At 28.5% G+C, this 27,326-nt stretch overlaps 5 protein-coding genes across 5 annotated transcripts; 2 read left to right on the plus strand and 3 right to left on the minus strand.

Moving 5' to 3' along the window:
- Positions 1 to 107: 107 nt before the first annotated feature.
- Positions 108 to 2,507, plus strand: LOC132952924 (mediator of RNA polymerase II transcription subunit 29-like). The gene is made up of 2 exons (XM_061025441.1): positions 108 to 822; positions 2,323 to 2,507. Exons 1-2 carry the CDS (start codon positions 435 to 437, stop codon positions 2,505 to 2,507), a joined length of 573 nt encoding a protein of 190 aa, XP_060881424.1. The 5' UTR covers positions 108 to 434.
- On the minus strand, positions 2,505 to 4,484 carry LOC132952923 (coatomer subunit delta). Its single transcript, XM_061025440.1, has 3 exons — positions 4,324 to 4,484; positions 3,927 to 4,241; positions 2,505 to 3,839 (listed from the first exon to the last, which is right to left on the minus strand). The coding sequence occupies exons 2-3, from the start codon at positions 4,217 to 4,219 to the stop codon at positions 2,630 to 2,632; spliced, it is 1,503 nt and encodes a 500-aa protein (XP_060881423.1). The 5' UTR covers positions 4,220 to 4,241; positions 4,324 to 4,484; the 3' UTR covers positions 2,505 to 2,629.
- A 4,255-nt stretch (positions 4,485 to 8,739) lies between these two features.
- On the plus strand, positions 8,740 to 22,855 carry LOC132951676 (glutamyl aminopeptidase-like). Its single transcript, XM_061023507.1, has 16 exons — positions 8,740 to 8,895; positions 10,037 to 10,274; positions 18,158 to 18,685; positions 18,748 to 19,009; positions 19,098 to 19,268; positions 19,371 to 19,468; positions 19,540 to 19,674; positions 19,729 to 19,890; positions 19,967 to 20,189; positions 20,250 to 20,374; positions 20,435 to 20,638; positions 21,504 to 21,723; positions 21,805 to 21,934; positions 21,997 to 22,110; positions 22,198 to 22,306; positions 22,429 to 22,855. Exons 2-16 carry the CDS (start codon positions 10,110 to 10,112, stop codon positions 22,570 to 22,572), a joined length of 2,790 nt encoding a protein of 929 aa, XP_060879490.1. The 5' UTR covers positions 8,740 to 8,895; positions 10,037 to 10,109; the 3' UTR covers positions 22,573 to 22,855.
- A 1,338-nt stretch (positions 22,856 to 24,193) lies between these two features.
- Positions 24,194 to 24,788, minus strand: LOC132953071 (phosphatidylinositol N-acetylglucosaminyltransferase subunit P). Its single transcript, XM_061025618.1, has 2 exons — positions 24,416 to 24,788; positions 24,194 to 24,258 (listed from the first exon to the last, which is right to left on the minus strand). Exons 1-2 carry the CDS (start codon positions 24,786 to 24,788, stop codon positions 24,194 to 24,196), a joined length of 438 nt encoding a protein of 145 aa, XP_060881601.1.
- A 96-nt stretch (positions 24,789 to 24,884) lies between these two features.
- Positions 24,885 to 26,985, minus strand: LOC132952458 (complex I assembly factor ACAD9, mitochondrial-like). The gene is made up of 2 exons (XM_061024769.1): positions 25,007 to 26,985; positions 24,885 to 24,907 (listed from the first exon to the last, which is right to left on the minus strand). Exon 1 carries the CDS (start codon positions 26,929 to 26,931, stop codon positions 25,267 to 25,269), a length of 1,665 nt encoding a protein of 554 aa, XP_060880752.1. The 5' UTR covers positions 26,932 to 26,985; the 3' UTR covers positions 24,885 to 24,907; positions 25,007 to 25,266.
- Between the last annotated feature and the right edge of the window lie 341 nt (positions 26,986 to 27,326).

Consider the following 27,326-nt stretch of genomic DNA (forward strand, 5'->3'; position numbering starts at 1 on the left):
GGTCGCCAACCTAGTCACATCAGTGTGACACGTACAACTTTTCAATTTTATAATCGTACCATATTATTATTGTTATTATCATTGTAAACAAAGACGTGTGGACAGTATCACGGTCACAGTAAGTCGTAGTAAGTTGTTCTCGAACCGTGATCTCGGTTATATGAGATAACGTCAAGTAAATAATATTTAGAATTATCAATCGGTCAATGTTCAAAATATTATACTACAAATATTAAACTCCAAATTCCAGTTCATTATATTTTATTAGTAACCGGCTTTTCCATTTTAAAAACTTTTATATTATTCTGATCCACTGTTTTTAGACTTGTAGTAAGAGTTTACTGATTAGTAAACACTAAATCTGATATTATTATTATTTTAATAAACTTAAAGCCTATTCACCGAATACTGAAATTAATTTTAATAGTAGAACAATGTCTATGCCTGTATTTCCATCAAATACACCTCAAGTTCCTCAAGCCATGCAACAAGTACAACAGCAACAACAGCAACAGCAGCAACAACAACAACAGCAACAACAACAGCAACAACAACAACAGCAACAACAACAGCAACAGCAACAAGAAAAATTGGACAATATATCAAAAGTGAAAACTCAAGTGATTCAACTCAAAGAATCATTAAGTTGTGTACTTCGTGCAGCTTCATATACTCTACAACAAAATCATTATATTGACACAGGATTATTAAAAACTGTAGAAATACCCGGTCCCCGATTTGAGAAAACCATTGAAGAATTTTTTTCGATTTGTGATCAAATCGAGTATAACCTTAAGACAGCTATCGAGTGTCAACAACAAGGTATATTCTTAAATTTTCTTATTTAAACTACAAATTATCAGAGACTAAGTTATTTATACCCAAGGTTTTAAGAAAAACTTCCTAGATTAAAATGTTTATTTTAGGTACCTAGTTTTTTAATAATACCTAGGTAGGTCATTATTTAATATAATTTACATAATTAACACATAAACAAAATACTCAAACTAGGTACCTATTAACTTGTGAAAATAATTTATAGCATAACAATTATTCATTTATAGTAAATGTGTTACCTTTCTAAGGTTTCCTCTGGCTCTAATATTTAGTTACAATCATATACATTTTCTAAAAATAGAACATATTTAATATCAAACTTTATCGTGGACTTAAAACTTAAAAGTAGACCTATATCTGAATTTAGTTTCTTTCTTTATCATACATTCAAACACATAACATAGCAATTATCCAAAACCAAAAAATATCTTTCAAATTGGGTTTAAGAGTTTTAGATATTACTTATAATAACAAATAAAGGTAAACATGTTTTAGTCAAACCATCAAGTTATTTCTACCAACTCAAATTATAAACTCCATTTATATGCACTTAAAAAATATTAATCTATAGAATCATTGATTATATTATGTATATATACTATTTTTATATTACTAGGTACTAAATCATTAACAATTTGATTTCATGTGAATTACCTATTTGCCTTTGTTTGTATATTTTACCAATTTAGGTACACAAAATGTAGTTCCAACACAGAAATATTATATTTCCTTATTTATTTGAAAAATAAAACTAACTCGTTCATTTCCGGGGTCATTAACCATTTTAAAGTTTTAAAGAAATGATTATTGACCTAATTGTATAACAACACAAAATATGAAATACTCTATCAAAAATGTATCAACGTATTTACTATCTAGTATTATTAAAGTACTTATAACATATTATGTTAATAATACATATTTTCTATCAAATTATTTTTAAATCTTTACAAACTGGTCATAAAGGTTAGAACAATAAAGTATTTCCATTCATTCATTACTAATTATATTATCTTAAAACATCTTAAATTACCCATACTGGCGATATTTTCTCTACTCTACCATTTTGACAATAATCAAATATTTTCTATTTTATGGTTTTCTTTAAAAAAAAAAAATATTTCAAAAGCAATACGTGTATACGTATAGGTATATATATATATATTTTATTATTTATTTTATACTATAAAATAAATAATTGATAAATTAATAACAATTTTACAAAAATGTTTTATATCAATAATTTTGTTAATTACAATGTTATAATATTGAGTGTGAAGTTCACGCCACATTTCCTCTCCCCTATTTGACTAATATCAATTAATAATAAAGTAATATAATTTATTAATTTAAATCTATAATACATTAGTTATTTAATACGTATCAGCTTACTTTAAAAATGTATTTATTTAAATGAAAGTATAGTTACTAATACAGTTATGATAACTTGAAATAATATTGCAATGTATATATTTTAATGTTTAGGTCTAAGCAGTCAACGCTATATACCACTAATGGTATATCCTACAAGAACGGAACCATTACCAGCTCAGGAGTTAAGTTCGCTCACATATCCTCAATATTTAAGCACTGTTCGATCACAGATTTCTTATTTAAAAGAAGTTCAAGAATTACTGCTGTCTACAACTCAAAATAATTCTAATGAATAATAAATAAAAATGTATATTTAAACAGCATAATGTTATAATGTTTATGTATAATATATTATATAAGAATTTTTAATAATAATAAAATCACTAATAAGTGTTCAAAAAAAATAAATTCATAATGTTCAAACAATTTCGTAATTTCCTGTGTATAAAGATGTCTCAGATGTAAATTTTACAGGTGTGCTATCATCAACAAGTCTAATTTCCATTGGCTTAATTTTATTGTAAGATGATTTTGACATAAAATCTACCTTAATTGGGAAGAAATCAGAGGCAATCGATTTGGGTGCTTCAAATTCAATGGATCCTGTAGGGTTAGACGAATCCACTACAGCCACTGACCATATTAATACATTCTTTTTAGGTTCATAACTATAAACTCCACTGCACTCTTGAATAACTGGAGCATTACCAAATGGTAACGGTACTGTGACTGTAACATTATTCAGCTCGAGGTCAGCATGTTCCAAGTTATATTCAATATTTACATCACAGCCACCGTAACCATTTTCACTAGGCCAGCAGTTAATTGAAAGCGGTATAGCTGATTCTTCTTGTGACTGAAGAGTCCATTTTAATAACCCTACTTCAGAATCCAATGGAAATGGTTTTGTTGGATTTTTCAAACCTATTAATCGGTTAGTCTTGAAAAGTTCCTTATCAATATTAGGATGTGTCTGCAATGGAATGTTTCCAGATTCAAAATTAAACTGTAAAACAATTTTTTGATAAATTTCATTTGAAATTCTTAATGAAATCAACCCATGTAATTCAAAATTGCGAACGCCTCCATCACGACCAACAATGGCAATTAAACGTTCTTCTTTTTTAATATGAATGTCTTTTTGAACAGTTGAAGAAGTTGATGTAATAGTTGATGTCTTGTTATTACTAACAACTTTTTCACCTTCAGATTTCAATTGATCAACAAACAAATCAACATCTTTAGATTTTGCTCCTAATTTTAAAGCTTTATTGGTTGATGTGTATTTTGGTGTTTCTGGCTTAGATACTTTTATTTCGTAAATTGAATCTGCAACTGGTGTCATTGACATGTAAGAGCTTGATGGTGTTGTCATACGAACACCCTTTTTGACAGCATCAATTCTTTGTCGTTGTAATTCTTTTGCTTTCTCACGCATTTTAACCTTAGCATCACGCTCTTGTGATTGACGTACCGCTTGATACATTTTTTCTTCGTGAGAATCCATTTCGACAAATGTTCTTACTTGTGCTAAATTAACACTCTCCCTATATCCAAGGGCTACAATTTCGTCAAAAGCAAATATTAAATCAAAAGATTTTTTTGATACTTCACTCTCATCGACTAACCTAGAACAAAAATCATTCATATAATTGTTAGTAAAAGTTACAAAACTTATAAATCGATTTACTGATTAGGATGAGGTAGGTACTTACTTGCAACAGTCCAGAACTACTTTTGAAAACAATCTTAATGTTTCCAAATCTTCTAATATATTACTGGTCTTTGTAGTGATCAGTAACATGTAGAGTTTTTCCAATGGTTGGTATACATATCGTACAGAATCGGTCTCAACAAATGTATGTTGAATGTGACGTTTTTCTGTCGACATCAGCTTAGGAAACGCCGCCAGTAGACCTTCAATCCGCGCTTTAGTCATTTCAACAAACTGTCGAGAGACGATGGTTTTTCCCGTTTTTGTGCATACGGCTGAAGCCAACAGCACCATTTTGGCAGTGAATTTGCGCAAACTAAATAACAAATATACATGATAAGTATACAATAAAAATAATAACATTTTTTCGGCAAGTCGAGCCGAGTATAATTCCGTACCTTGTAAATGTACAGTCAATCGGTAAAACAGTTCTTACGGTACAAATTGAAAAACCTTTACAAATTGCAATTGACTATACGAAGTTAGAAAAAAATGTGTACACACTACAACAATTCTCGATGCTCAATCATCTATCATTATGCCCCGTGGTACGAATAGCTGGGTATACTGATTCTAGAAAGTCGCTAAAAAACTGCATATCATGGAATAAAAAACAATTACTCGACGTGTATTCGACCCATAATGTTGTCCGGTGATTCGACACATTGTGAGATAAACGATAATATCTTCAGTGATACCGACTCGAACAAGCAATGACGAGACCAGTGTGACGTCACGGACCAAACCCAGTGGCTGACGAACGAACCTATACTGTGTTAACATTTTTTCTCCAGAATTCATACATTTCCTGTTATCACAATTTAAATTATCAATCTGACATGTGGCATGGTATTCGAGTTACGGTCGATTGGTTACAACCGTAATAGCATAGAACAGACTTTAAAATGACGTTCCCTTAAAATAACATAAAAAAATTAAAAATAAATACCGCCACCAAAATTAAAAATGTTCACTATAATATCTCGAAGAAATCTAATCTATATAATCAAAAAATTACTTGAATTTTTTATTTAATATCATTCTCGAGTATGATGGCGAAGCAAACGCCCACGGTCATTACACATATTCCTGACGTTTCTGTAAAATTGTTTCTATATTCTATGGTAAAATTTATAGCATATTAAAATTAAATAATAATAAATTAAAAATTCTTCATCCTTCATCATGTTTCGGAAGATTATCAAATTTTTCTTAATAAGAATAATTGCAAATATGGGAATGTGCCAAGCCTTCCCAAATACGGACTATACAAGCCTTCCAGTCTATTTCCCTTCGCCAAATAACATCTGCACCATGGTACGTCTCAAACCTATCACTATACATAAAGATCTTATAATTGAAACAGTCTCTAAAACAACTAAAAATTACTATAAAAATGTCCACACCAAAACAGTTAACCACACAAATCCATTGATTTCTAACTTAGCCAGTGAATTCATGCCAAATACCCCCCCCCCCCCCCCGTCGATTAAAAAAACACTGGTGTCGAGATCTCTTGAATCCCGACCAGCACTAATTAAAATAATAATAAAACTCTACCCCAAGTTAGAGGGTATCCACACTGGTGGTCCTGCCTCCTCACGCCATTTCATGTTTTGTACCTTTAGATTAGCTATCAAATTTACTTATTGTATCTATTCTATATAAATATTATAGATTATAAATACTCTATTTTTATCTAAAAAAAAAAAAAAAAAAGAATAATCCACATTTTACTAGGTAGGTATTTTATTTTATATAAAGAACTACGTCATTTTTCAGATAGGTAACCAGTCTTGGGTAGAATTCCGAATAACAGTGCCGTAGCCAGGGCCGCCCTCCAGGGGGGGTGCACTTGCCCAAAACCGAAATTTTTTTTGGCTTGTTTTATATGATGTTATTTTTATAATATGTTTGATAAAAATTAAAAGGCTGTCGAAAGCGAACCGTTTTGAACGGGTCGGATTTAGGAAAATATATTCTATATCCATCGTTAGTGCTGTGTTGCTGTGTGTATAGTGACTGATCATTAATGTGTGTGAGTTCCTCGAACGCTTTATGTACCTAATTAAGATATTATACTACGACGGCTAAGATTCTAAGAAATCAGTACCTAACGTAATACGCGCCCACGTCAATATATTTTCCGATCAAAAAATGTTCAACTCCCATTTGCCACAAAACTCCCAAAAAGTGGAAGAAAAATTCACCCAGTACCAAAAGCTCTATTTTAATTTTAAAAACATATTTTGATTGCTTAATATCTATTCTATAGGTTATGTAGGAAATGGATTTTTGATTTGTTGCATTGTTTAGTTAGTAAAGTACTAAATTAATTGTTTTTTCAAAATTCACTTTTACTTGAATATAACTAAAAAAATAAAATCGCTTTCTAGAAACACAGACAAAGGGTGGAGAAATTCTTATTTTTTTCGAAATTAAAATTAGACTTCTAGAAGTATATTTTTTTTACGCTTAGGTATTGGTCTAAATGCACGAAAAAACGAACAGCTTTCAACAGCCTTAATAATATAGGTGGTCTCATATTCTTTTTAGAAAATATTAATAATATTCGAACAAAAAATGAAATGTTCTGTTTACAACACTTATTGATATAATGATATATTAATATACTATATACTATATATATATTAGAATACATTAACCTATGGTTTACAATAATATTAATACATTGTCATATTAAATACATAGGTACCAAAGTTGTTAACATATATATATAGTCATAAAAAGAGTAGATACACTTTATGAACAAAAGGGTCATAATTAGATATTCTAGCATTGCAAAAGCTAGAGAAAAAATTTTAGTGCCCCCCTCCTAAAAAAAAACTTTTCTGGATACGGCACTGATACATAAAGCTAATGTGCAGTGTACTCTATTCTCAATTTTCATTAACTGCATGTGGTCTGTGCATATTTCATGCTTTTGAATTTTGAATACTCAATATGAATACGTATATATTACTATTACTTATAGTCATTAATCATTAAATTTAATACATAACAAAAATATGTAAAGGTAACAATAATATGTGATGGATAGATGTGTGCACAAATGTTGCACTCTGTATACTGCAGTTCCAATTGAATCAAATATTTTTTTTTATTTTGACTCAAGTAAAATTATTTACCAATGTAATCCACTAAAACAACGATATGTACCTACCTACCTAGCACCTACGCCCTTAAAATAAAAAAATATGCAAATATATGCACAACATTTTTTATTCCATCAACAACATTGGATATCGTATTGTTTATTATACTTGTTAATTGTTAGTTTTTAGTAAACAATAAAAAGATCAACGAGAAAAATACACAAATGCATGTATAATTCTTGGCTATAGTTAACACTCAGCTCTCTTCACTAAATACACTTCATACAATAAAACTGAAGTTTCTAAGTACCTAACAAATGTTACGGTTGATACTTATCCTATTAGATCGTATAAACTATAATAAAATATTACAGTTGTATTGTAAATGATTTAAGTGATTAGATATATATTTATATTTAGCTAGGTAGGTATCTATCGAATAAATTGACTTCTATCGATTTGTATATTATGGTGACTTTATTATATACCTACTCGATACTGCGTATTACTGTATGAAACTCTTATATATTTACAGGCACTAAGTTAGACATAAATAATAATAATAATAAATAATAATAACATAATTTATAACAAAATTAGTGCTGAAAATCAAATCATTATTAATTGTAGGAATCTGCATCCTTTTCAGTTCTCTGTAGAGGGCTCATCGTGATGAGGAAAAGGAATGTACAATACTTTTAATTGTATTTCCTTGCTGGATGGTCTATAGTCACTGCCCTTTAAAAGTATAGGTAATAGGTATATACAATAAACAATAATAATTACTAATATTCTTGAACTAGTAATTCTAACTCAAACAATTTGTATACGTTACAAAACTACTTTTTTTTTAAATTTAAATTTATATACATAGGTATAAATATCAGCATTTATGATTTCAAAAATAGGAGTTAGTATCACTTTGTATTATGTCAGTATGTCACTCCTTAAATTGTATAAAAATCTTAAGTGTTTAAAAATATGATCCTTTACCATAAATCATAATTTGAATAAATGCATTATTAAAGTTAATAATGGGGGGTGAGCACGCTTGGTGAACCATCCTGTATACTTTATCAGTTATCATAAAATAACTATACATGCCAATCTATAAATGCATAATAATTTCATATAAATAATAATTATATTCCTACGTAGTATGCTCCTATACGTCAATATGGATATTACTATCTATTATTTATATTATTTAAGTACCTATATAACAATAAAGTAGTAATCAAAAATTAATCATATAATCAAATTTTAGGTTTGAAATAAAAATAATAATAACTTTAATGATTTAATTTTATAAATTGACTACATTATCAAACATATTATGATAAATATACTTATTGATGTACTCCAAAAATAATATCGGGTGTGTAACCCAATAAATCACAACAGCATAATATTATATATTTATATAATAATATTATGTACCTACCTATGTTACAAATATTACTTAGTATCTACCTTATACATAATCCGAATTATATATTATTGCGGGGTTAGTATGTGACGATAATTTTTAAATGATAAATATATATCTTTAAATACAGTTTTACTATCGTTTGTATATAAATATAATATAATATAATGATTGGAATTTTTCAATTTGACCATGACCAGCAAATAAGGTCAAATAATAAATTGGTTGGAAATTAGTTTCACTTTCTTGAATTACCTACATCAATAAGTTAACTTGTAGTGTCTGTGTCTCACTCTCTACATACGTTCTTATAGTAGGCTATTAATCATTCATCTAAAAAACAGACAGTTTGATCTTTTTTATTTTATTTTAAGTAAAGTCGTCTGCAACATTACACTCACAACACAGATTTGATGGTTTACAAAGTACGTAATTTTACCAATAATTTAATTATATTTATAAATATTTATTCTGCTCAGAAACAATAAATTAAAGTCTGTATATTATTATGATCTTGATCTGGTTAGATAAATTATTAGATTATGGTTATAAAAAAGTATTTATATACACCGATATCATTTGCATAATATCTACGTGAATAGACAATAGTCAATGTTATTTATTCATAAAAATATTCAATAAATTAATAATTATTTGCTATAACTGACAAATATGTGCCATTTGGAAATTATGTTAACCTAACGATTTTTTTTTAGTAGCTTTTTATTATTATGCTAATGAATAATACAATTATATAAATTGTAAATCTTTTTTTTATCGAATATAACATAAAAAGTACAACATTTAAATTTTGAGTAGGTAAGCACTTGTCACTTTGTATTCTTAACAATTATTATTGCTCAGTGCTGTCGCAGTATTGCATCAATTTTCATTTTATAGATTCTACGCGCAATTAATAATGACATTTTATTTAATGACTTATTATAAAACATCACGCTGAGAGTTTGTCAAAGAGTAGAGAAATATATAGAATAATATGCTTAGGTATAGTAAATGTATTATAAAAATATTGTAATTTGCAAGGAAAATAATTGGCACAAAAAGTCGTTAGCTATAGTGATTATGTATACCAAATACTGAAATACTGCAGTAGATTACCTAAAGGTTATACTAGCGATCCGACATTTTCTCTAATAATTATCGTATTATAATTTATATAGCAAACTGACAAAGTATTGATTTTGACTTATTCATAGATAATAATATGGTAGCTTGGTTTATACTTTATAGTATTAATTTTTTTATTGATTATATAACAATGCAAATTTAATTTGTTCAGTTATAGACAGAAAGGTAGGTAGGTAATTGATGGGGAGTTAACATAATATTATAAGCAAACGAAAATATGTCATCCTATAGAAATTTAAACTGTAAACCCATCACGTCATATTTGGGTATTTACCTAAAGCTGTAATATATAGGTATATAATTATAATACGGTAAACATATATTTTTATGACACTTATTGGCGGTTATAATTAAAACGTACGAAATTTCGTATGGTTTAAGCTTTCCATTAAAATGCATGTTTACATGTACCTATAGGTTCACTGTTCACATATAATATATTCGCCATATTGACGAACAATAATATATAGCTAATTTTACCGGATCAAATATGACGCCGGTAATAAAATGGGTGTTTATACTTGTTTTGGCGGCCGTCACAGCCGTAACAATCATAACAATTATGATAAATCAAATGGAAACGGAGAGGATGCCAGAAGACGAAAAGCTTAACGAAATAACATCAGCAGGTCATTTAATGGCCCCCTACAATTCGGTGAGTATTTGGAATATTATATGGAAATAGGAATAACGAATGTGATTATGAGAAAATACAAACGATAATTATAAACGAGAATAAACGAAGAATATACCTACATATTTTATACATATTACAGACATAGTAATTATATTGTTAAAATGTGTTAATTTGGAACGTCATAAATGGATGCACCGAAATAAGATTGTCTATATTATTATACATATAATATTATAGTTTATATAAGAGTTAATCCAGGGACGTACCCAAGAATTTTTCAAAAGGGAGGGTTCACATTTTTTTAACATGTAAATAGCATATAATCAGTGATTTGCATCTTAAGTATTTTTAATTCTGTCAGTAAATGAAGGGGGGTCCAGACCCGAAATCCCACCCCGAGAGGTACCTAGGTATTCAACTGTATGTCGCGGCTCCAGGCGTCGTGACTTGTGAATACCTATTTGTCAGGGGAGCTGTGGCACAGAAAAGGAAACCATAATAAACGATGATTGCGATTATTATCTATTAATAATTTATTTATTATTTTGTTCTAAACGTAAAACATTTCATTTCAGTTTTCTATGCATAATTATTGCCTATTCAATTTATCGTAGGTATTTATAATAGGTAGGTATATAATAAAATATATTATTATAAATCATTTTTTAAAACATTTTCTTTGTTTATCAATAATTTGAAAGCCACCAAAATGAAGATGGAGATTGGACAGACGAAGGAGCTGTGGAATGAAAAAAGTTTGAATACTGTTCAAGTACCTGTTCTAATTATAGAGTCTAACAATATTATATAAATGCTCGTTATCGTATGTATGTTGACATGGTGTAACATGCGTAAACCACATATCCTGACCAAATAAAAAGAAATAATATAGGTACAAATAATAAGTTAAAATATAGGTTAGATTACCCTAAGAAATAATAAATTGCTTTTTGAAAATAATATTATATGTATGGATATAGTTTATTATAATATTTTATATTTTATATTATTACATCCTTACAACTATTAGGTCCTAAGGCCTGGACCCCCACCCCGAATTTTTTAAAAGTAAAACAAGAATTTTTATAATTTGAACGTAAAAAAGATAAATGTCCAGTATAAATTAAAAAATAATTTTAAGCCCCCCCCCCCTCCCGATTTTTTTTTTTGATTACGGCCTTACGTTAGGTAATTACTTATTAGTAGGTAACTATCTGTTAATTATACTAAAATATAATATAAGTCAATAGCATTGATTATAAATACTAGTATTTATAATGATGCAAGGTAGGCACTCAAACTATATAGGTACCTAGGCCATAGTTTTCACCGTTTTTGAGTTATGTAATTTTAATTTTTTACAGTATACCTATCTATTACCTACCAGCTACCGCTATGATCACATTTTAGTAGAACAAAATGGTAGATAGGTACAAATGGAAATAGAAGAAGGAGAGGTTATTAAAATTGATAAATCGATATTCCAAGGAAAAATAAAATACTTTAGAGACGGTCTTCATAATGATTTGTGAACTGTGAAAATAAACACATTTCTAGATTTATCAGAGGGAAAACAGAATATACCTAAAATATAAATTTAAAGAGTGTAACCATTAACCAGTATAAGTATATTCAAGGCCCTATACTGGCCCCTAGCAACGATTTGGGTTAATGAATTATGTTGTCCTTGTTCTGATGACATTTTAGAAAGATTTTATTTCGTATTTTTTGTGATAGATCAGTGTTATACCTAATACTAAACACCGATAGTTACAAAATTACAACTGTAGGTATATCCACTGGATATTTGGATGAATGACATTTATGAATTTAACTAGGTTAGGTACATTTATGATTAATAGATATATGCAATCATTGCAAGCTATCTGAATAATTTGAAAATTCGTAAATAAAAATCGTATACCCACAATATTCAAACTAAACAAATAGGTATAAGGTACCTACTAATTAATATCGCAAGTTAATTTATCAAAATATATCAACAGTATTCACTGGTACCTAAATGGTAATCAATAATTAACTCTCCAAAAACGTTTGAACATAAAAAAAAAATAACTACTGATCAGCTACTACCTACTCATATGTGATATCGTGATGAATATGAATTTTTTATGTTTCGTTATAATGTATATGACATTATAAATTTATACCTACCATCTATTGCACCTGTATTAATATTATGTATACATTATACTTACCTACATGTATGATAATATGTAATAAGTTTTCCTTTAGCTTAAAATAATGAGGTAGGTTGTAACTTGTAGCTGATAGAACGATTGGACGAATGTATAATATACAATAATATTATAGGTTATAAGTAGGTACCTACCTATATATAGGTATACGACCTATTATAGTATGTATATAGATATAGATGGGGACATGGGGTAGCATAAACTGAATGGAAAATTAGTGGTTAACTGAGTATAATAGTAAATATACCTGTCATAACTTTTTGAATGACAGCAAAAAGAATAAAAGGTAGGTATGCAATTTAGCTCTAAACATTCTATTCCGTTTATTTGACGAGCTATTATACCATGAATTATGAATATTTTATGGTTTAACGTCATTATAATCCACCGCTTTATTCGTCGTATGTATTCTTTATGTACGGTTTAAGGGTGACAATATATAATCAATGGTAAAAACTAAAATACAGTTTAAATCTTTAGAGTAAAGGTTTAAAATGTTTTAATAATATGCATTTTGTGCTACCCTCACACTTATTATGGTTTTGTTTTTAACATGTCAATATGTTTACAATCCTAATCGTATATATTAACTGCAACTATTCTAATTTATTATAATATTTATTTTAATTTTATCATGGGTCATGGGTGGCCGTGTAGGTGTAATGTACCTATTACCTACTTACTATTTTACATTTTTACCATTGGGGGAATTGATAATAGGTATTATTATACGTTAGTACGTTACCTACGACCTACCTATACGATATTTTTTTTATTTTTTTTAATTTAAAAGCCGCTAGTATAGACTATGATAGCTTAACAATTACATAAGAAACCTATACGATATATCTTTGTTTATCTAATACCAGTAATACCTACCTATGTTATATTGTAATATGCTAATATATAAGTAATAAAGATAGCGTCATATAGAATTATAATTATCCATAAATAGACTAATAAAATATAGACCCACAATATTATAGCTAATACCTAGGTATAGGTATAGTTCAATAGTTGGTATTTAATAATAGTACTGAGTAGGTACTGACACTTCTGAATACATTAATATACATTTTGGAGTGGGAACTATCAAATTAATAATAATTAGTAACCTAGTCGTAGATATATGTATTAGGTATAATAGCTATTAGTAAAGTGCAAATGTCAAAGATCAGAAGTATAGGTATATGTAGGTCGTAACTCGTAAGTACCTACCTATAATCAAATCCGCACCCCAATTGGCGATATTACAACGGTCAATGACTGAATGACGGTATAATGGACAGTATGACCGGGCTTAAAACGCTTTGGTGGCCTTTTTTACTGACAAAATGTAGAAAAATTAACGGTGGCCCGAAATTATAACAAACTCTAGACCCATAATCCTATGGTCAGCTTAGCCCTTAGATTAGGTTAGGCGGTTATGCCAGTGGTTCTGATTAAGGGAATTATATTATACAATGTATAATACATTTATAATATTGTACCTACATATTAACATATTATTATACTCATAATATAATATATATCTATAGTTTAAGACATAATATAGCATACATATAAGCTATATAGCTGTATCTAATTCATTAATTTGTAGTTGCTCTCAGCACAATTAATTTTCAGTACCTATAGATATACCTATATGGATTAGGTATTGAACAATTTAATTAGATAGTTAGGACATGGGCGTATATAGGTTAGGTACCTATCATTCATATTATAATAATTTACAGCGTAGGTATAGCCGCTGGTAATTGGTATTACCACTTTTATACTGTGATATTAAGTCCTATAGGCTATAATGCCATAATGGTATATTTGGTAGGTACCTATGCAATATATTTCTATAATGCAATATATATAAAGATAATTTCGAATGAACTAAATTAATCTTATTTGTCTATCAATGTAATTTTTACTTTGTACTGTTACTTTGTACCTACTTTAGTAGACTTTAGACAAAACGTATACTAGTATAGACACAGTACCTATAGCTGACAGCTGTCGTCACTCGTCAGCTATATTACTTATATAGTTTTATGTAGGTCTCACTGACCACTGTCCGCTGTTTATTACCACTAGAGAGCTTTAGGTTTTTAATGTTTTTATATATATTTAATGACTTTATATGCATCGACCTAAATGGGGGTGAAAAATGTGGACAACTAAACAACTTACCCAGTACAGAATTTGTAGAAAAAATTTTGCCATAATAAAATATATTTTGGAGATAAATAATATTCAGCCTATATTTCATATTTCATATTTAATAATATATTATTATATTAATTTCTTGAGTTGAAAATATTTAGTCGGGTGGCACTACTGAGTGCCCTCCCCTATCTGTTATTCTCGACATGTAAATACTTTATCTAAATTACTTATTGTACCAAATTATATAGATTGTAATTATATTTTAAATAAAAAAAAAAAAAAAAAAAAAAAAAAAGAGTTGAAAATATGTCGTCACTCGAAAAAAAATGTTTTTGATTTAAAGATGAAAAATGATAAAAATCGTTCAATAATTTGTTTGAATTAAAATTGGAAATCGTTTAATTTGTTTGACAGTCACAAGTGTGACTGAATTTAAACAACTCATTAAACAAAAGTATTTAACAATTATTTTCAAGTTTAAGCATATTATTACATGATATGCGATGGTAAATGTAAATATTATAAATTTATAAAGTTTAATGCTTATAGGCGTGCGCACGGGTATGGTTTGTAGGGCTGTATTATATAGCCGAATTTGAACTGTTTTTATTTTTTACAAAGCACCAAAAAATGAGTAAAAATAGATTATCCCCTAAAGGATTTTTCACCTAATAAATTGCTGGAATTTGAAATATTATCATGAAGACGACATTGCATTCCAGTACACGGTAGATGCGTTATCTAATTCATATATTATTACAGTTTAATTTTCAGAATTTTCTGTTTGAGTGTTTTATTTGTGCATTTTTTAGTAGGCATATAAATTTTTTTTGAGAGGGAATGGTAAACTCATACAAAATTAGGTAATCTATTACACTAGGCGTAGTTTTTTTTAGGTAGTCTTATTAGGTATAGCCATTAGCTTTTTTTTTCATTATAAATATTTTCGTACTACATTTATGCTTAAATTTCTTATTTGTATATACATAATATAGTTTACAATAATGAATGATGTGTTTAATTTTGAGTCGTTAAGGAAGATGCGATCAGCTACCGATGGGTATCGATCAGGTATCGATGTGTGTTGCACTAGTTGAGTGTTTCCGACAAAATACTGGAAATTCCTGCTTCTTGTATCTCGTTCTCATAATATGTACGACATTTGGTTATGATTTATAACGTGTTTTATCGTAAGTGTGGTACCGGTACCACAACTTGGCACTGGTACATATAAGGCGTCAAGGGGAGAGGGGGCTCCCCCTTCAGCAGGTGTTGGTGGGTTAACAATTAGTAGCGTAGTATGTGGTATACAAGTTACAACTATGGTACCTACTGTGTAACCGATTCTCAATGTTCATTATGGCGATGGAGGTTTCTGTTTTTCTCGAGATGCCAGGTGGGGTTGGACATTTGTGAGTGTGGTTTTTAAATTGGTTTAATTAAGAAGTTCCTTGGACCCATAGGCTGTAGCTGTTGCCATATTTTATTGTTGGACATTATTTTCGCTTTAGTGTCGTGTGTACAGTGAAGTCAAATAGAATCAGAGTGTCCAAGAATGTAATTAACATTGGTTTGCCTCACGTCCATATTTTATGTGGCACAAGTTTCGTTTTGACTAAGTGTCTATGTTTATAGGTATCCTCGTACCCTACCTAGGCATATCAACATGATCGAGTATCCAGAATTAGTTAAATTATGCAGGTATAAGGTTGGTTTTGGATTTTTCTGGCCATCTCATTCGAGGAAAAATTATTATCAAACACAATAAATTATAATAGTAGGTAGGTTAGGTTAGGTACCATGTTGGCCCATAGAACTATAATATCTTTATATATAGGTCTATGTGTTGGCCTGTTCCAAAAGAGAAGACACCAGGACCAGGCCACGGGCAATACCGGTCTTGATACGGAAATCTAGTGTCTTCTCTTTTAGAACAAGGTACCTATACCTATATAGTGTTAACTCCTACAATAGAATAGAATATTAGCTATTTTATGCTAATATGCTATAATATTATAAGCTCACCTAACCATGTATTATGTCTAAGCATTTATTAATAATTAATGAAGGGAAGACAGAAAAAAAAAGACAGTCATATTATTTTATTTTAAATATCAGTCTTGTATCTATTTATGATACATTATTACATATTCAAAAAACAATTCTATTAAATAAAAATAATAATCAAGTTGATAAAAAATAATTAAAAAAATATTTTGAATTCTTATGAACAATATTTATGACGTATCTTTTAATAAATCTAAACGATATTAACTAAGCAAAAGCATTTTATCAAAATTAAAAAACTTCAAATATTTATAAATAGTACTGAACACAAAATATTTTGAAAATTATGATATGTCTATAAAAAACTGATATAAATGTTTGGTAACATTTCAAATTTCTATGGTTTTTCGTTTTTGAATTAGGTACATCTATCTATACAATCTTAAATCGATGAATCAAATAATTATTGATAGGTATGTTATTAAAAATTTGTCAAACAGCCATAATAGGTTTTTACTTTTTAATGGTTTTAAAATCTTTAAAAATAATATTTTAAAGAAATATTTTAAGTAATATTTTTTTTCACTCAAATACGTGAAAAGGTTCGTGTAGAAGATTACACTATATTTTTTTTAAGGTAAAAGCTAACATATTTATTCAGTTGTTTATAATAAAACCACCAAACATATAATATCATATTTTTATAATGTAACATAATATTGTAGAAGGAACAAGTGAACAACATACAACTGTCAAGTTACAGTCAAGTTGTAGAATAATAATATGGTTGTTGTGACGAAATTAACGCACATTGGTTTTTAATTTATTTTATTTGATGTGATATCAAAACTTTCTAGATATGAATTTATATACTGCTGATTGTATTGGAAACGCCCATTTGGCTTTGATATAATCACAGAATAAAAATATAATCACAGATTTTTTAATATAATTCTGTGATTATATAATTATTATGATATTATTTTCTATTAATCCGTTTGACCGTTTTGCTAATCACTATTCCCAATTTCACTAATCTGTTAGCCTTTAACTTACTGTTAAGCCTGCCGTTGTAGTACGTACTTGTGAGTTTTAATTTGTAACTTGTTACTAAGAGCCAAAAGGTAAAAATATTTTACAAGATTATAGAAATTAAATTATAGAATACATTTTCAGAGTTAAAAAGTGCTTTCTAGTGTTCCGGAACTAGAATATTTGTGTACCTATGAACTTTGATTAGGTACTGTGGTCTGTAGGCGGTAGGCAATTAACAAAAGTACTTTTTTATTTTCACTACATGATCCGAAAAGCCATGGCAGTAAGTTTGAACTGATTAACTACATTAATTTTTTTTATAATAACGTAAACTTATTATTTTAATAATAATATATCATTGCCTGTAAACTGCATGTAAATTAATGTGCAATAAAAAAAAAATTGAAGAATTTTTGCTGTAGTATTAATGTATTGTATACTTATTTTATGACTCTTGAAGCATTTAGTTAATTTATTGTTTAGAGTATAATGGCAGCCAAACCGTGGGAATCTACACATCGCTTATCCCCTTACATTCGCCCGCAGCAGTACTTTATTAATCTGTACCCAAATCTTGAACAAGGTTCATTTGTTGGTTCTGTTGATATAACAATAAAATTGGACGCTGCTCAAAGTTACATTAAGCTACATTCAAAAGGATTGAATATCAAAGAAACTAAACTCAATTCTAGTTTAGTAACAGCGTTTTCATATCCAGAACATGAATTTTGGGTTGTGGTACCTAATGAAGAACTAAGTGCTGGAGAATACAATTTACAAATATCATTTGAGGGCAGCTTATTAAACAAAATAGTTGGATTTTATCGAAGCGTTTATACAGATTCAAAGAGCCATGAACAACATTATATTGCTACTTCAAAGTTTGAACCGACTTATGCGCGATTAGCGTTCCCGTGTTTCGATGAGCCTCAGCTGAAATCAAAATTTAAAATTAGTTTAACTCGACCATCTGGTAATAATTACATAGCATTATCCAACATGAACCAAGAGGTGAATATAAAAATGTAATTTAATTCAAATTTTACAATACTGAATAATAAATTTTGTTTTAGTCTGAAGAACTCAATGTCCCTACAAATGGATTGACTACAGTCCACTTTGCTAACACGGTCCCAATGTCTACGTATCTTGCTTGTTTCATTGTATGCGATTTTCAATCACTTGAACCTGTGAAAGCAGATCAAGGGTTTCCGTTAACAGTTTATGCCAGAAGTGGTCAATCCGAAAATATGAAATATGCTCAACAAGTAGGTCTCAAGGCAATTAACTTTTACGTAAAGTATTTTGGAATTGATTACCCATTACCAAAGTTAGGTATGTATTTATAAAAACTTACATTTTAAATTTTACATATATTGCTCTTATAATGACGGTTATAATTTAATAATTTATTGAACTTTAGATCTGATAGCAATCCCAGATTTTGTTTCTGGTGCAATGGAGCATTGGGGTCTTGTAACATTTCGTGAAACTAGTGTTTTATATAAAGAAGGCATAAGTTCTAGTTCTAATCAAGAGCAAGTAGCATTGACTGTTGCTCATGAATTGGCACATATGTGGTTTGGAAATCTCGGTATGTAAATACATACAAATATAAGTACTTATAAAATATTTTATATTTAAAAAAAAAATACATCCAAATCGTAAATAATTAAACATAATTATATTTTTTCAGCTACTATGAAATGGTGGAATGACTTATGGCTTAACGAAGGATTTGCTTCTTACATGGAATTTAAAGCATTAGAAGTGGTCCACCCTGATTGGGATGTTGTATGTATCTGCTTTTTTTAAGTTTTTTTTTACAAACCATTATTCTTTGTTATTACCAATTATTTTATTAGGACACATTGTTTCTAATTCATAGTCTCCAATCAGTACAATATCTGGATAATAAACTTAGTTCTCATGCTATAGTGCAAGATGTTTCTCATCCAGATCAAATAACCGAAATTTTTGATGTCATATCATATGATAAAGTAAGTTTATTTTTATATTATATTTTTCTATAAAATATTAATTTGATTTCTTAGGGTTCTTCTGTAATACGAATGTTAGAAGGAATGTTGGGTGAAGAGGTATTCAGAATTGGGGTAAGCGCATATTTAAAACGTTTTGCATTCAACAATGCTGAAACTGATGATTTATGGGCAGAATTAAAAACAGCAACTCAAAACACTGTTGATGTTAAAAAGGTGAAAAAATGAATTATTAGGTAGTTTATATTTTATAATATTTAACATATAAATATTTGTATTTAAATAAAAATAGGTTATGGATACATGGACACGTCAAGCAGGGTTCCCAGTAGTATCGGCTATACGGAATGGAACTAAACTTACTGTAAAGCAACAAAGATTTTTGTCCAACCCAAATACTGATTCATCGCCTGACTCATCTCCATATAATTACAAATGGGAAATACCAATCACATATACCACTTCAAACAATAATACTGTACATAAGTTTTGGTTAACCAAAGACGAGGATTCAAGTAAGTATTATGGACTGTTCAATATTTCAATTGATATTAATTAAAATATTTATTTAAAAGTTACGATTGACATACCTGAAGCTGAATGGATAAAACTAAATCACAGACAAGTTGGATATTACATTATAAACTATTCTGAGAGTGATTGGTGTTTACTTAATAATTTATTAGAAAAAAATGTAGATGTAAGTTTTTGGATAATATTTTTCTTACATATTATTAATTTATAAATGTACAATTTAAAGGCATTAAGTGCGGCTGATCGTTCAAATCTTATTCATGATGCCTTTAGTTTGGCAAAAGCTAATTACTTACCATATGGAATTGCCTTAAACATGACAAAATATTTATCCAAGGAACACCATTATGTTCCTTGGGATGTTGCATCTACTAACTTAAATACATTAAGGCACAATTTATTTCAACGTGCAGCACATAAAAATCTTGAAGTAAGAATATAGAAAAACTAATAATTTCTAATTTCAATGATATAATATTATACAACGTCATTCATTAAATATTTAATCAATGACAACATTTTATTATATATTAAGCTAAATTCATGAAATCAACAACACCAATTCTTTAAACATATAATCAGCAATTTGGCTAACATCTTTGTGGTATCAAATATTTCTTATTTCATGGATTCATAATCTTGGCAACATATTATTGACATTATTTAATACCGCTGAAGTGTGTACATGAGTCTCTGAATTTAAATTAATAAATAATAAAAAAAATTATCATACATGTTATATAAAACATACCGAAATCATCACTTTTAATATACTTAAGTTAATAAAAAGAAACATGTTTATGCAGCACAATTGGGGAATCAAAAGTAATACATAAAGTTTTTTTTTTTTTTAATTTGTCTTAGTAAAATGTTGATTAAAAATGCTTTAACATTTGATAACTTAGGTTTACATACATTTTCTTACAATAGTTAAATAATATTGAAATATTATTGTCATCATTTTGTTAAAACTTTTGATAAAATTCACTAAAATTACATTACTAATTAGTTATTATATTTCGCTATTACATGGATTATTATTTTGTATAAGCACTTCCGTTTTTAAAATATTAATTATTAAGTGTAATGTTTAGCTATTTACATTATATGTTATATAATGATTTTATTCACACCATTCTATAGTTTAAAGTTAATAAAAATCATAAATTAAATTTTTTGATACATCATTTACCAAATTTTGTTTATTGTACATTAAGATAATTGGCGGTTTCGTGAATTTAACTAATTTATGAATTTGGAGTGATTTATGTATATAATTATTTTGTTTATTAAAGAAATATGTACAACATTTATTGGGAAGTGTAAAAGAAGATTTTTGGAATGATTCAAGTGATAGAAACTTTTTACAACGTAAACTTCGAGGAGTTATTCTCAATTTAGGATGTTTATATGGTTTACCAAGCTATCAAACTAAAGTATATGAATTATTCAAACGATTTTTGGATGATAAAGTTCAACCACATCCAGATATTAGATACACAGTATATTACTATGGTTAGTTAAATTTTAAATGTTTTATTGAAATAAATAATGCATCATTATTTAATAATTAAATATTTATAAACAATTTTTTAGGAATGTCTAAGGGTAATGAAAGTGAATGGAATAGACTGTGGAACTTATTTTTAAACGAGCAAGAACCTCAGGAAAAAATCAAACTTATGGTAGCATTAACGGCCTCAAAAGAAACATCAATATTAACTAGGTACAGTTTGCACTTAATTTTATTTATTTATTTAGAATAGAATATATTTGATTGTTTTCCAGACTATTGCAAAATGCAAAAAATGAGAGCTATGTTCGTTCCCAAGATTATTTCATAATCATATCGCAGATAAGCCGAAATCCTGTTGGTACTCAATTGGTATGGGACTTTTTGAGGTATATAATATATTATAATTTCATCTTATAATAATAGGTATGGGAAAATATTTAAATGTAATATTATGTTATCTTATGATATGTTAGGGATGAATGGCAGTACTTGGTTGATCGTTTTTCTCTTAATGATCGAGGATTTGGAAAGCTTATTCCTTCAGTTTGTTCTCAATTCAACACACATGAACGCCTTGAAGAAGTAAATATTTATTCTAATCTAAAATTTAACTCTTTTGCAATATAATTTTATTCAAACAGTCATTAGAAAATTTCTATTTTTCAATATGCTAAATATTTTTAATAATTATGTATATTTTTTAGATGAAAGTATTTTTTGATAAATATCCAGAAGCTGGAGCTGGAAAAGCTGGCCGAAAGACTGCACTAGAAGTTGTATCTAATAACATCAAATGGTTAGAAAGTCATGAAGCTGTAATTAGTAATTGGTTAATTAATTCCATCTAATTTTTAAAAATGAGATTTTATTGTTAAAAATGTATAACTTTTATTATTTTTATTATTGTTTGAAATATCTACTTTTTATTATACAGGGTCTTATTAATTATTATTACAATGTTAACCTTTATATTGTTCGGCTAAATAACTAAAAAATTATGGTAAGCTATAATTGTTCCTAATTGTATAATCACTATGTACATTTTAATAAAATAAATATTCAATATATAAATAAATAATTCTTTTAATAAATTTAAATTTAAAAATTAGAAAATTTGCTGTTATTATTAAAAGTTAATGTAATTGTTTTGAATTAAATAAAATCATTTAAATGATTTTAGAATGAGAATAGTATACTTAATTTTTTGGTAAAAACAAATATTTATTTAACTTTAGGCTTAGAATTTAAAAAAAGTGATTAGGAGTCAATGGTAATAAGTAATAACTAATAAGACAATATATCCTATGAATTTTTTTTAGTGGTCATTTTTTACCATTTGATTTTTAATAGCACATTCTCCTAATTTTATGATATTTATTTTTACCTAATTAAATATATTTAACACAAGGATTACATGTAATATTAATGAATGAAAAAGATTTAAATTTTATGTTACTTTTTTATATTGGAATATTATGTAAATTTGTATACATTTATAAAAGTGTATAATACTATTTTTTATTGTATCAATCAATATTTATTTATCAAAATACTATGAAATATATTCTATTTTATTTTACTTCACATAATTTAAACAAAAAAAAAATAAATTCCAGTCAAATTAATATTTAAAAAAAAATTTGAAAGATATTATGATGGGAAAGTTGGGAGAAATTACTTTGATATCAAAAACAAGATTAGAATCATAAATTGTAAATATTTTATTGAGCTGAAACATATTTCAATATTAGTTTTGATTGATGTTTTCAAATCTTAATTTTAATCTTCTTCCCAATCATAAATACTAAAAATAAATTGTCGATTTGTAACTATTTAATATATGCGTTTTTGTTAGATATGGTTATAATTTATGGAATTTAAAAAAAATTTAAATTCCAGAAAATAACTTTATACTATAATAAAATTTATACTATAAAATATAATAAAATATGATTATGCATTAAGGCTGTTGGAGCACACCGTATTTTCTGTAGTTTTAGACCAATAAGCGGAAGATTAGTTTATGTGCTTTCTGATGTCCAAATATTATATTAAAAATAATATGTATGAACTTATCATATCCTCTTCTAGAATATGTAGGAAACGGATTATTGATTTTTGTATTCAATAAGGCTTATAAATATGTTAAAATTTAAAAAAATATTTTCATTTTATACACTTACATTCAGTTTTAAAACATCAATTATTTTTTTTACAATATAACCCAATAAAGGGGATGATGAGTTCATACATATTTTTAAAATAATAATTGGACATTGGGAAGTACATAAACTAATCTTCCGCTTATAGCTATTTTGTACCGATTTCAACGGGTTTTTTTTACGATAACATGATAATGACCCAGATGATGGATTACACACATTAAGGTTCAATTACTACTCACACGATGACAAATATTTGCCAATAATATTTGTGCACAATTTCCTAAATTTTACTACTTAAAATATTCTATGCTCCAACAGCCTTAACACTAACACTCAAATTCAATAGGGTAGCAAGAAATTTATCATCGTCTAATCCAAAATGATGTAACACATATTTACTGATACATTATCTTACGTTTATTTGAAAAATCAAAAAATTTAATGTATTATCATTCGTAACAAATTGAATAAGTAAAAATAATAATAACTTAATTTGTATTTTTAGAATCTAAATATAATGTTTTACAAACTTCTGAAAGATCAAGGTCAGACACTGTTGGTATACCTCCAGGACGGACTTCATTAATTGTTTCTCTAGCATATGAATCTGTTAATATACGAGGATCATTCATTGGTGGAACAAGCAGCATATTAACAGCTGGGTATAATAGAGTAATGACCACAATGACACAACATACCCACACAGGTATGGTAATTGCCCAGTACTTTTGTGGTAGGTATGTTAGACCAATACATTCCAACCAATGACTTGGTATAAATGCCCATGCTAAATAAACAACAAATGCAGTCTTAGAAGCCAAGTATAAGGCAAACCCATAATTGGCTCGACTTTCGGTTGGAGACGGTGTATTTTGACGAGGAGTTTCAGAAGTGATCATAGTCAGCTGATGGAGATTTAAGGTCAAATTTTTGTATTACTTCAGATAGAACTTTGAGTATATCTAATAAACTGTTAGAGCTTGAACGCAAGGTATTAAGTTCTGCCGATTCAAGTGTCCTGAAAAAAATCAATGTTTTTAACTGCCCATAATTAAAAGTAATAAGTTTATAATGCAAGGTGTATAAACACCATAAACTTTAAAATTGTAATACTTACACATTTACAAATTTATCTGCAATATCACAAATTCTATTAGTAGAACTACCTGGCTCTCTTTCTACTCTAAGAGCATGATGGATAGCTCTAGCGTGATGGACAGTCCCAGCATCAAATTTAATAGTTCTGAGATATTATTATTTAGGAAAAAACTATTTTTAACAGATAATTAGGTAGGTAGTAACATTAACAATTAAAATATTATACAATCAATTTAATTTAATATAAACATAACTATATTGGGTTTAATGACAGATTTATTAAAAAATATTTCTTTTCAGAGGATGTTCAAAGAAATAATTTTTCTCAACAAAACAATTTTGGCCAATGGTTTTATAATGCGGATCTACAACATTGTGTGGAGCATCTAGTATTTCATTTACTCTTCGACTGCACTGTTCGCGGACACTGTTGCAAAATACATTGGCAAAAATTAATTCTGTAGGATATAGCTGTGCATTTGAATTAGAAAGTTTGTGAGATACCCTGTGTAACACAGCTGCCATGGCAAACAAATCCATAGCAATACTGTTAGCTCTATCGAGTATCATTTGGTAATAGCAAGTATCGGGACCAAGATTGATAAACATATTCTGAACACCAAATTGAAATCTGCTTAAGCAATACTCTAGGTCCAATGCCTGTTTCTTGAGTGACGGATGCAAGTGCTTCTCGATGTAATGATTCAATTTTGGTTTATCTTTCAATGATCGTTGGATTTTCATAATATGACTTATTGTATACTTGGGAAACATGAGTGGATTTCTTAATTGTTTCACATCTTCTGCCATAAACTGTCCAGCATACTGAATGCCAAGCAGGGAACCAACTATCGGTAGTAAATTTGATCTACCTTCAAATAGTAACGAGTTTTCAATATATTTATACGACTTCTTGGATAGACCCAAGTCGTTCAACAAATTTAAGCAACTACGTGTTGTTTCACTTACAAACAAACGAGCGAGAATTGGCTCATAGTCACTTTTAGGGTTGTAGGTATCTAATATCAGACTAGTAAATTCCAAAACACAGTCCATAGTGTACAAATGGCTATTTAGCTTTCCTAGTTTAATCATACTCGATCGATCATGGGTCTGGAAGTGTTGAGAGGATTTTTGAACAATATTTTTTATCTCACCTAATGTAGCAGAAGATGATTCCAATAAATCACCATTGAAGAAAATTGTAAAATAGTTTAGGCCTTCGTTTTCAGATCCTAATATACAATCAGCTTCAACATTATTGAATGTCACATTATAGTGATTTCCTTCAGTAGTAATTTTAATGCCACTGTTTTGTGACTTCTTAACCAAAAACGCTGTGAAAAAATTTTGTTCGCTCTCTGGACGATTGCATTCATCCATGGTTTTAGCAAGTACTAAAAACATATTGGCTTGTTTTCCATTCATAACCCATTGTTTAGAGCCATTAATTATCCATTTTCCATTTTTTTGAGAAGCTGTAGTCTCATTGCTTTGAATATCATATCCATGTTTGCTTTCATAAATACAGTATGATGCAATACATTCACCAGAAGCCAGTAGCGGTAAATAGTTTCTCTTTTGTTCATCTGTCCCAGTCGTACTTATGCACTTCACTACGCTACCATGAGCAATGCACTCTCTTAAGTCAGCGAAATCGATTCGTTTATAAGCTTCTGAAAGCGAAGCTGAAGACAGTTCTAAACCTCCAAATTCTTTGGGCACGCAGACGCCGTAGAGTTTATCTATTTTCGGTAAGTCGACTTCTTTGATACTTCGGGCAAATGCTGTTTTGACAAAATTTCCTACAAACAAACTTTTTGCAAAAGACGGAATTTTTTGATCAACAGCATTCTCGTGAGGATGGGACTTATTCGAGACGGCAGCGGCGGCTTGCGAGTAATTTCGACACACAGAGCTAATCTTAAATCTATACAATGACATGATTAATATAATATATAATATAATTTAATTTAACTTAATATACTACTGAATTAAGGATACACGGAATGGAGTTTTCCTTCAACTGGAGTTTCAGAAGACATCGCAAATTAGACACAATCGTAAAAAATCCGAAATTTTGTCAATTCTGAACACTGAAATCATTTTTTAATTCGGTTTTGTTAGGTTATAAGTATTTTCCCCGACAGACACGATTTAAGATAGTGCTATCTTACAGACGAGAGGCGACAACCATAGATAATATAATATATTATATAGTATATAATATATTATAATATATTATATTATCTATGGCGACAACACGAATTTAGATAACATTATCAATTGTACAGATAATATTATCTATAACCATAATATTATTGTAGCACGCGGATGTA

This window comes from Metopolophium dirhodum, chromosome 9 (genome assembly GCF_019925205.1).
Source record: "Metopolophium dirhodum isolate CAU chromosome 9, ASM1992520v1, whole genome shotgun sequence".
Taxonomy (NCBI): domain Eukaryota; kingdom Metazoa; phylum Arthropoda; class Insecta; order Hemiptera; family Aphididae; genus Metopolophium; species Metopolophium dirhodum.